The following is an 11,804-nucleotide window of genomic DNA, read 5'->3' on the forward strand; positions in this document are numbered from 1 at the left end:
TAAATCATATCTCTAGGAATTTTCACTTGTGATAAGTCCATATAGAAACTCATGGGTAAAAGTTGGAGAACCTCTCCTTTTGGAGAACAGGAGCATCTGATTAGATTCAGCCACATTAAGGGGATATCAGAGTTCCATTTTCTGACCTAAGTGGTGATTATGGTGTCCAACTTATAATTTGTTTCTTAGGATTTATCAAATATTTTATCATTTCAAATTCATATTTAATGTATTTTCAATATACTTTAAATTATAATTTAATATTCTATTTGAAAAGGATAGTGGTTATTATTGCAGGGGAGGAGGAGTAATTGTAAAGGGAGCTTAAGAGTTCTTCTGAGAAAAAAAAATACCAGATGGTCTCACTTATATGTGGAATAGAGAGAGACCAAACAAAAGGTCCAGAAAAAGTCAAAACTAGCAAGCTGACTATAGAACTGAGGCATACAGCAAAGGAGAGGGAGGAGTGGGGGCAAAACAGGGGGGGGGGATGAACACAAGGGAATATGGTGATGGTTCACAGGTGATACAGTGGTGGGGAAACTATGGGAACTACAACAATGTAAGGAAAAAAATTAATAGAATAAATGAGACTAGGAGGAAAAAAGGGAGTTCTGAGGTTTTGGTAATGTTCTTTTTCTTGAACTAGGTGCTAGTACACAAATATATTCTGCTCATGGAAATTCATTTTGCTTTGTATACTTTTGTGCACTTTTCTTGATACTTCAGTAAAAAGTATTTTAAGAAATGCCAGGGCTTGAGATAAAGGGTGGGGTGGACCATTCAAAACCTCCATGATTTTGTAACCAACTGTTGGAAAAAAAATAATAATCCCAATAAAGATGTGGGGGGGGTGTGCCCCTCAACTCCTTTGATTTGCCTTGACGTTGGGTTTTACTTGAAATTTACTACCAAGTGGGCTTGTCCCTGTAGAGAAATGGGTGAAAAATTGTAAGGGAAGGATGAAAAAGATAAATACTGGATGAAATAATACATCTGTTTGACAATAGTGGGAATATGTTTAACATTCCTGAGGTGTACACTTAAAAATGTTTAAGATAATAAGTTTTATTGTGGTTTTTTTAACCATAATTAAAAAAAAAATAATTCGGGTTGCAGCTTTGTTTAGGTAGATAGATCCCAAAGAAGAAATTCAGAAGGGTCTCAGTTCCTTCTTGTAAGTGGATAAATTAAGTTGTAGCCACTGGTCTGGCCAGGAATATGTGAAGGTATGGAAGTATACAAAAGGCAAGAAGTATTGATCAGATGGAGATCTGAGCTCATATTGAGATCTCCTCTTAGAAATTTGAGGGATAGGGGATAATTCCTCCCAACATATTATATACAAGTGTGCACACACACACTGTCACACCCAGTCACAATCAGGATACATTTTGAGAAATAGTTGAGGTGATTTTATTGTGCAAACATCAGAGCCTACTTGACAGCCTAGATGGTACAGCCAACTACACACCTCAGCTGTATAGAGGGGCCACTGTCGTATGTGTGGTCCATTATTGACCAGAGCATCAATATGTAGCATATGATTAAATATAATTCAAATATACATATATTAATTTGGAGAGAATTTTTAAATTATTGTTTTAAAAGAATATTGATATTATTGAAGTGTAATGTTAAAAGCAAAATAATTGCACATTTAATAGTAACAAAAATTTAAATACCAGAGCATCACCTTGGAGCACTCTTTTGCTTGAAAATGCAGTCTTAGACCCCATCACAGACCTACTGAAGTAAAATCTGCATTTTAAAAAGCACCCATGGTGATTGTATGCACTTTTCAATTCTCAAAAGCTCTGGTCTATAATGACCTCCCTCTTCAATTTTCCTGTGAATCTATTAGTAAGTTGGTCCTTTTCTGTTGGCAACTTATTTATTCACCAGTTTTAACTACTTTCTAAATGGAATATGAGCGCCTCAAGGGCCCACCTAGTCTGACTTACTCATTGCTGGAGACCATCACCTGCACCTAGAACAAAGTAAATTTTCATTTGATATTTCTATCAGATTTTGTTACATTTAGTGATTTTTTTTTTAAGAAAATAAGATTATGAAAATGTTACGTCAAATGCAAGGTTTGAACTTTAACTGAAAATAACTGATGGGACATACAATGCATCAGTTATTCCTGAGATAAGATTTGAGGAAAGATCTTCAGTTTCTGATTAGTGTTACATTTAAGGATACCTTCAGCATATATTTTCTAATGCATATCCTGTTGAAATGTGTCAGGAAGCAATGTTTCAGTCTGCATACTTTGAAGAGATAGGACAGTGTATATCTATGGCTCTTAACTGGGGGTAATTTTGTCCCCGGCATGAGGAGTGGCGATTCTATATCTAGTGGGTAAAGGCCAGGCGTAATGCTAAAGCCCTGTAATACACTGAACAACCCCCCATCACCAAGAGTTATTTAACCCAAAGTGTCAACACAATGGTGTTGCTTAGAGATCCTGGCTTAATTGAGAAAGTCCTTCCTCTGCAATATTAATGCTATCAGAGGAGTCTCTGTCCTAGATCTTTTGGAAAAGAGAATATATAGAAATTGGCAACTTAGAGATTTGGATGAGTGTTAGTGTAGCATTCTCAGATTTTACGTTTTTAAGAAAACAGGGTTACTGGTTTTCCTTATTTTACAGATGGGGTCGAGGATTTGGTCTTCTGGGTTCCATCTTTGGAAAGGATGGTGTATTAAACCAGCCAAACAGTGTCTTTGGACTTATATTTTATATACTACAGTTATTGCTTGGTAAGTATCATACAGCAATACAAAAACAAGATTGTTTCGTTATATTCCATTTAGTACTTGTGTCTTTATCCTGAAGTGTGTCTTTATATTAAAGTATATATTAGAGCTAGAAACACACTAATTTGTAGTGAATTTTTGTGTTATGAAACTTGGTTCATTAAGGTTTTGATGATGCTGATGCTGAACTTGGTATCTGTGGCAGTATCACATGATGTCCAGAAAAACCAGTTCCACACAGGGAAGTTATTACTCCAAGCAGTCTCCCTTGGAAGCATAACCCTTAATTTCTTACTTTGAAGTTCAAGGTTTCAAATGTTCTATATTTTAAACAATACTATGATCAACTGTTAATATAATTGGTACTCCTTGCACAAACCCTTTCCTCTGAATTATTTCAAAATAAACAATAACTTTGGCCTCCCTGGTGGCGCAAGGGGTTAAGACGCAACCTATGAAGCTGACCACCACACCCATTACTGCACTAGTTCGATTCCCGGCCAACCAGGGAGAAACCCACATGGCGCAGCAGACCTCTCCTGGCTCGCCGGCCGGCTGCTTCTCTCAGCAGTGTGTATCAGTAGATGTACAGTAGATCTGTTCCCCCTCTGTCTCTGGTGAATCTTCTCACCCCCCACACCTCTGTTCTGTACCCCAGTTCTTGTATGTATGAATGAATGAATGAATAAATAAATAAAGAAAGAAAGAAAGAAAGAGAAATCTTTTAAAAAACCCAGTAATTTCAAAATAAATTTCAGACATGAAATAACAATAAATGGGAAAGCAGAAGTATTTTTTATCTATCAAATTGCTTTTCCCTCAATTGTCAGATTTTCCTGAAACTTTTACTCTTGTAAAAGTATTTCCTGTAAAATTTCTAATTTAAGTTCCATATTAGTAGCTGTTTTTTAATTTTACTACAATTAATTTCCTTTATGGCCAAATTTCGTTATTGGGATCCTGATAAGAATCCATTTCACATGTGTTACATTTTACCCATTCTTTTTTGCATTTGTTTTGTAAGTTTTGATTGTATAAGAATTTTTATGAGGTAAGAATTCCATGCCTACATTTTTACCCTTGTATTTCAATTGTTAATATTTTATCTTGTTATCTACCAGCTAGCTCTGCTATTTACGTGTGAAATTGACTTGCTCATAGGCAAAGTGTGAATCTAAATTTTTCTCATTAGTCCTATCAAATGTGCCCAAATCCATCTCTGTATACTCATCCTGAAGAATATAAATACAGTCACAAGGGTATTCATAGCAGTATAGTTTAAAATAGCAAAAAATTGGAAGTAGCTTAGCAAAATGTAATGGTTGAGTAAATTAGGTTGCATCCATACTAGAAAATACTATGTAACCATTAAAGGAAAAAGTAAGTCTATATATTTATCCCGGAAACATCAAGACATAGTTTAGTGAAAAAATTGTGATATAATGGGTATGAGTTAAGTTTATGTTGATACACACACACATACAATGCATAGAAAAAGATGCTTGGTGACTAGGAGTGAGACTTTTTTACTTTGTTTTCCATTTATTGGTCTTGTTTAAAGATATTTAGCATAGGTGAAGTCAGCAATTTTTTTTTTTTTTGGTATGTGATTTTATTTTATTTTTAAAGATTTATTTATTTAATTATTTTTTATTCATTTATTTATACAAGCACTGGGTACAGTCAGAAGCGCGGGAGGGTGAGAGAATTTACCAGAGCCAGAGCGGGGAGCAGAGCAGGCAGAAGGACCGAAGTACACTGCTGAGGGGAGCAGTGGCCGGCAGGTGAGGTCTGCGCGCCATGCGGGACCCACCTCTGGTGGCCAGGATAGCAGCCTGGGATCGAACTGGCTCTGCAGAGACTGAGGGCAGCTTCGCAACCCAGCGCTCAACCACTGCGCCACCTGGGAGGCCCAGCAATTTTTTTTTTAGTAAAGGACTAGATAGCAAATAACCTAGGCTTAGCTCGCTGTCACAACTACTCAACTCTGCCATTTTTGTGAGAAATCAGCCACAGACATTACATAAATGCTTCTGTGTGGCTGATTCCTGTAAATCACTTAAGATTGTCTTAAATAATCCAACGATATCTTAATTGTTTGAAGACTAGGCTAGGCTGCAGCTCACAGGCAGCTTCTCATTCAAGCAGAGATTTCAGCTCCTTAATTAACCTCTTCAAAGCCCCTACCACCTATTCTTATTTCTTCCTGTTTGTTACCCTTATACGTAGTTGTTAAGTAGGAGGGTTGTTTAATATGTACTCTGCTGTCTTCTCCTCCTTGAAAGTAAATGTGTGTGTTGGCTACAGGAAATTATAAACCAATACATGTGAAGATGTCAGTCAAGAATTCGGGCAGGTTTTTGTCTGGAAAGCCCCACTTAGCAGATGTAACTGCCTTCTTTCTCGATCTGGTTTGATCCACATGTAGCCAACTGGTCAAATGTTTCCCGTATCCTCCAGGGTGAGACTTTTCTGAAATGTGTATCATGGTTTTTTTTCCTTCACCAGCTTGTTGGTGTTATCATCTCCCATTGTGACTTTTGATCAATTTGATCTAAACATGGGAAAACAAATTTTATATTTCACAGATAGGGAATGTAAGGGCTGGAAGGACCACTGAGCAGGTTTTCTAGGATCCCATGCAGACCTGGTAAAGGAGGAGTCAGAGTCTTCAGTGGTTTTGCAGGTTTTCATTAGGGTTCAGCGGGTACGTGGCAGGCAGGGGTGCTGGGGGGGCCGGGAGGCTGGCAGGCCTCCCAGCCCCCAGCAAATCCTCACTCTATCTGGGCTGTCTGGTGATCTTTGCTTCTCTTCGGCTTCTGCTGCTGCTTTCTCGGCTTCTCTTTCGGCTTCTGCTTCGGCTTCTCAGCTTCTGCTGCTTCTGGCGTCTCCATGATGCCGCCCTTAAAAGCACAGTCTTAGCCCAGGTGAATCCCATCTACCTATGCCCACACCCTACTCCAGGTGCCCGCCATCAGGCATGCATTCAACCTCAAGGATCCATCATCTATCCTGATGGCGGGAGGGCAGAAAAGCCTGACATTTTTCCTTACCCTACAGGGAATATATAATGAAAAGACAGGAGAGGGTCTCACCAGATGTTCTCTGCTCAATAGAGGTTTTGGTCCTCAGATTCCTTTATTCGTTAGGAAAGGTAGGGCTACCAGTTTTACAAAGCAGCTCCAGTGCAAAGTGATTACAAGATTGCATATTTTCTTTGCATGTCTTAACTAAAGTAATAGTTCCTAGAATTTTGACAAGTTAGAAACATTGGAGCTATAAAATTGGTATCCTCGGCCTCCCCTGGAGGCGCAGCAGTTGAGCGCTGGGCTGCAAATTTGCGCATAGCCTCAGCAGCTCCGGTTTGATCCCTGGCCACTGGGTGAGGTTCGCACATTGCACACAGACCTCTCCTGCTGTCCGCTGCTCCCCTCAGCTGCTCCCCTCAGCAGTGTACTTTGTCACTCTGCCTGTTCTGCTCTCCGCTCTGGCTCTGGTGAATTCTCTCACCCTCCCGCGCTTCTGACTGTACCCAGTGCTTGTATAAATAAATATATGAATCTTTAAAATAAATAAATAAATAAATAAGATTGGTATCCTGTCTGCCGAGCCAATCTGCATAACCTTAAAAAAAGAGACCAGTTGTTCTCACATTGCATAGTGTTTTACAGTAAGATTGGTAATTCCAGCACTGCAGCAAATCAAAATGTTACTTTCAACTCAGACACTTTCTCTCCACCGTCAAGGTCTGATTGAGCCAAGTGTCTCTTTCTGTTACAGGCATGACAGCAAGTGCAGTTGCAGCTTTAATCCTCATGACGTCCTCCATTGTGTCTGTAGTAGGCTCTTTGTACCTGGCCTACATTCTGTACTTTGTGCTGAAGGAATTTTGCATCATCTGTGTCATCACATACGTGCTGAACTTCATTCTTCTAATCATCAACTACAAACGACTAGTTTACTTGAACGAGGCCTGGAAACGGCAACTGCAGCCCAAGCAGGACTGACAACCTGACAAACTCTTAACTGACAGTCTAAGTCCCTTTTCCATTAAGTTTATTTTGCAGCAGTTTTTTTTTTTTTTTTTTTAATTCAAAACAGACACTTATCCTAAGTATCTTAAACTGATTTTTAAAATCCTGTAAATTAGAAGGGGCCCTAGCTATTTTCTCTGTCAATCTTCATTTTAAATATGGATACAAAAAAGATAAAGAGGATACACCAAGCCAATCAAAGACAAGCTTTAACTTTACTTTGAGGATATTTCTGAAATAATAAAATGTAGTCCCAGCCCCCTGCCCTCAATTGTAAAGTGAGCAACCAATGCTAGTAATTCTCTAATGTGTATAAATTAAATTTCAGGTATAACAAATGTGATCATGACATGAAAATATTTTAGAATAGATACTGTATTAAATATTGCCATGTTTACAATATGTAATATGTTTTTAGCCAATGGATTTAAATATGTAGATTCAACTAGAACCCACTTATGTGATATTTGTAAATAAAGGTAGAAATATTGGATCCATCCCTGCAGAACGTAACTGTACAGTGTAGGTGAAGTGTAGCAATGAAGAATTGTCAGCTCAACACTGACTGAAGAAATAGTGAAAATAGAAAGTCCATACAGAGCATCTTGTGCAAAGTACTGACAGCTGTGGGTCCAGCATTGACGGCAAAAATAATGGGGTGGTTGGTTCTCTTTCATCTCCTTCCTCTGAAAGGAAGAAACTAAATTTGGACATTCAAGTCAAGCTTGTGCCTAGTCATAAAACTGGATCAATTATAACCTTACAGAATGAGTCACGTGACCAGACCTTCAAGTCCAAGGCCTTCAGAACACTAAAGATGGGAAAATGAGATTTCTTTGCAGAAAAGTTGGAAATATTAATGGCATTTTTAAGAAAAGTCTCTTACAATTTAAATTTCATGCAGATATTTTTCCATGATATTGGTGCCAGTCAACCAGACAGTATTATGACTTTGAAATAACCAGTGTAAGCCCATTTGCTCCAGAGTAGGATTTCTCTTTGGGTAGCTCTGTAGTGTTTTCCATGTTTCTTTCTGCACTAACTAATCGAATGTCTAGTTTGTTTTAGGGTGAAACATTGACTTTGTAAACTTTAGGGCTAAAATGCTGCTCAGTTTGCCTAATTGGGAGTAATACTATAGGCAGAACTATCTGAAGATGAAATTCAGCAAATGTTGTCACTACTCTTTCTAAAAACTACATAAACGCAGAATTTTTAAAAGTGATTTGAATAAACCCAAATGAAGTTGTGACAGTATGTTTCTGTGGTTAACATCTTATATCAGAATGTTAAAAGTGCCTTCTGTCTTAAATCTCAAACCAAATATTTTGTGTGTTGAACTTGGGCAGAAGTGTCCTTCCTTCCTTTCTTACCACAAGTAGAAAACTTGCATTCTGCAGAAAGATTCTATATGATCATTTTATTCCTTAGATTGAGAAGTAGTAGCAATGTCTTGCTTACAATTCGATTAATCATTATGTTAAAAATAGACCGGTAACTTCTGAGTGTTTTATTTGCTTTCTTTTTGAAGGGAGGGGACAGGCTCTGCTCTGTAAATCATAATGTGTCCAGTCAGCAACTGTTCAGCAGTTTTCAACTGTCATAATTGATGCAATGTATTCTTCTGGCCCCCAGGCAGGTTTAAAGTCTGAATTGTAATGAACTTTTAACCAGTTTTGTAAAAGATAGCTTAATTCAGATTTCATCAAGGTTTGTTTTCCCATGAATGTGAATATTTCAATGCCTGTTTTATTTTGTATGTATTGTTCTTGTTTCTATAGTTAAAGTACTTTTGGAAGCTTTGATTAGATGTCTGGTGTTTATGGAGAAACAATGAAGTCATCTTGTAGCAGTGCTTCTAGTTCTACCAAGCAGTTTACTGCTTCTCTTTTCTAAGATAGAGTGGAAATGGCTTAACGGCTAAGACTTCTGTGGTATATGTAATACACCGGTTGTGCTAAACAAGTTCCTTGTGTCCTAATTTAGAACGGTTTTTTCATCTTTTATATCAGCAGCAGAGTATAGTTAAAGCTTGTCTTGATGTTGCAGTGACTTAAACTTTTACGTGAGAAGATGTAAAAGACCTTCAAGTTTTTCCTTTGCTTTCCAAGCCTTGCGGAAAACACTAGTTTCAGTTGTATAAAAAAATTTTGTCACATTCCTGTGACCCCAGAATTCATAACCTTTTTCTCACTGAGCAGTGAACTTGTGCTGCCTGAAATAACAGCATCGTAATGCCACTATCTTAGTAAGCGACAGAACCCCAATGGGTGTTATTTGGTATTTTTGCTCTGGAAGATTTTAAGATTCCCTCTGCATCATCCATTCCATCCCAGAAGAGGGAGAAAAAACATGTTATAAAATTTGAATAACTTATTTTAGATTGAACATTTAAACAACACATAACTTGCCACCAAAATTGAACTGTTTAAGGGAAAAAATGAATTTGTTCTTAGCGGTAGTTACATGCTTCTTGTTTTTGAAATAATTTGTAACAAAATGAAACCTCATTTACTTGATAGTCATAAATGTCATTTGAAGAAATGGGTTGTGGTTAGATGATAAATCCTAGAGAATCTAGGTGGTTTTAGAAGTTTTATTTGGTTTTTTATTACAGCTAGTTGTCAGTGAGGGTGGACTTCTGGTGAAATAACTCAGGTTTAACTAGCTGTGTGCCAGGAATTACTTTTATTTGATGTGTGAAGCCTTTCCTTATATCCATTACTTTTAAAGAATGTTGAACTCATTGACTGTTTTCATACAAACATACAAAGATCTGAAACTTGGAACAGAAGATCTTTGGGCCTACTAAGTAGGACATAGGACCAAGACTACAGTTAAAACTATTTATTGGCTTGTATTTCATTGACATTTAGTTTTAACATGACCAGCAAAATATGCAAGGTTTCCTTCAGCAGTTACTTCATATCTTAGATTGGTGCCACTCTGTGAAACCAGTGAACGCTGACAGGAGCTCTTGTCTTGAAAATCAGTATTAGATAAACGCCAACAAGAAACCACTGTCACATTTGGTGGCTGACTTGGGCAGGAGTACCTAATGTGCAACCTTTGTCCTCATCTATTTTCCCCCAACACACACACATTGGTGAAACATTTCTATTTAGATATTTTAGGCAGCACTTATGATTACTAATTTGTGAGAACTACCCTTCAATAAAACAAAAGGGCAGGGGTGGGAGTCCAGACTACTTGGTTCAACCTTTTTCACAAATGAGCCCAGAAAAGGTGAAATGTCTTGTTATAAAACTGTGTTAGGCATGACCTAAGTATTAGGTGTATGATCTGTATAGTATGTTCCATCAAAAATATTTATTATTAGTGCTTTAAGCTCCAGAGTAAACATTCATTCAAAATGGAGTTCACTGGGCAGATTTCCCCTTTAATATAGATAGAGATATTCTTTATCAGAGATTTAGGACACAGTTTTGCTAACTGGTAAAAACAAATGTAAATATGTAAGAATGTTTATTTGTTGCACATAACTTTTTTGGTATAAAATAAATGTAGAAGTTACCTGTGGAAGTTGTGCTGCCATCATTCTTATTCTACAGTTTTACATTTCAAAAAAGAGGACCTCATTTCTACAAGTATACTGACTTGATTCCTTTTATCTTTAGTTTTATGTAACGTGTGAAGACACGAGCAGAATCCATAGAGATTCTAGTTCTTAGAACTGGTGTGAGTTTGAGGATGTCAAGAATTAATGAAAAAGGTGTTACTGCTCACAGGATTGGAAGCACACAGAATGTATATAAATCAGCTGTTTTTCCCATACAATCTTTGAAAAAGGTAATATATTCAAGAAAGATGAATCCATTTGAAATATTTAATTGCATAGAACAAAAAATGTTTTCTGTGCTAGAACCTTAAGATTTAAGAAATGAAACTTATCCCTAAGTTTTAAAACATTGTATTTTCTTTGTCAAGTAAAGACTTTTCAGTATTATTCCTTGACATTAAACTGCAACACAGAACTTAATTTGAGAACCTTGAACCGTCTCTTAAAGTTTAGTGGTAACAAAAGAAATATGGAACCACTAGAAATCTTAATCGAATATTTGAATTGAGTGCATTTTTATTTGGTCCAAAAAATGCCCAATAAAATTAGGTAAAATTATCAGTTCATGGATTTTGGAGAGGAAGTGTAAAAGGCATGTGTACACATGGTATCAACCACAAGTGAAATGAATCAAGTTCTATGTGAAAATCTATTGGTCCATGGTCTTCCATTTGAGTGGACACCAAAAGAAATATTTTTCCAAAGCATTCAGCCTTAAATCAGCATTAATGAATACTGAGGTCTTGGGAATCATGTAGCTTAGTTACTTCAATGGAGCCTGTTGAAGATGAAAGATTCTGTAAGAAAAGACCATCCTTTGGGAGCAGAGTTCAGGTACAAAGGCCTGAAGCACTTGTCTGCCAGGGCAGCTTAAAGAGGTATCAAGTTGAATGGAGTCAATGTGACAGGGCCAGTGGGCTTTCTGCTCACCTGTTCATTCCTGTCAAGACTAGTCTTTAGCTATAGTTGGGACAGTGTCCTAGAGGAATGTAACCTAAGAGCCCTCACAATGCAGACACTCCTTCACTCTTAATGATTGTTACTACTTATTTGTCAGCTATGTGGAAACTGATACAAAGACCCTGCTGACTATTCTGGCACAATATCAGGTATCACTTCCTTTAAATTTGTCCTGACTTCTGCTCATCTGTGGAGTTTAACAGCAGTTGTCTTTTACTCACTCAGAAAAGGTTGGCCTGGTTGGGATGTGACCACGATGGCCCTAGAGCTGTAGAGCTACTCCTCTGGGTGCACATGGTCTGTGAGCAGCAACTCTGCGTGTGATGTGAGTATTGAAACACGATTCGCGAGTCCTCGTGCGGGTAAGACTATGAAAACAGCCAATACAAAAATAATCACAGATGCTTTTCAAGAATACCGATCAATCAATGAATGGATGGTCACTTTTAAATCAACTCTTTATT

At 37.5% G+C, this 11,804-nt stretch overlaps 2 protein-coding genes across 3 annotated transcripts in view; one reads left to right on the forward strand and one right to left on the reverse strand.

Annotated features, from left to right (window-relative positions):
- VKORC1L1 (vitamin K epoxide reductase complex subunit 1 like 1) overlaps positions 1-6,773 on the forward strand; it is a gene marked incomplete at both ends in the record, with an annotated part of 43,759 nt that extends 36,986 nt beyond the window's left edge. For both annotated transcript variants that reach the window (XM_084249346.1, XM_084249347.1), the window contains 2 exons: positions 2,660-2,769; positions 6,547-6,773. In XM_084249346.1, the coding sequence (XP_084105472.1) occupies positions 2,660-2,769; positions 6,547-6,773 (337 nt within the window). The remainder of the gene's footprint in view (positions 1-2,659; positions 2,770-6,546) is intronic.
- Positions 1-11,804, reverse strand: part of SEPTIN14 (septin 14) — a gene marked incomplete at both ends in the record, with an annotated part of 257,692 nt that overhangs the window by 230,037 nt on the left and 15,851 nt on the right. The window lies entirely within an intron of this gene.

This window comes from Talpa europaea (assembly GCF_964194135.1).
Source record: "Talpa europaea genome assembly, chromosome: 12".
Lineage (NCBI taxonomy): Eukaryota > Metazoa > Chordata > Mammalia > Eulipotyphla > Talpidae > Talpa > Talpa europaea.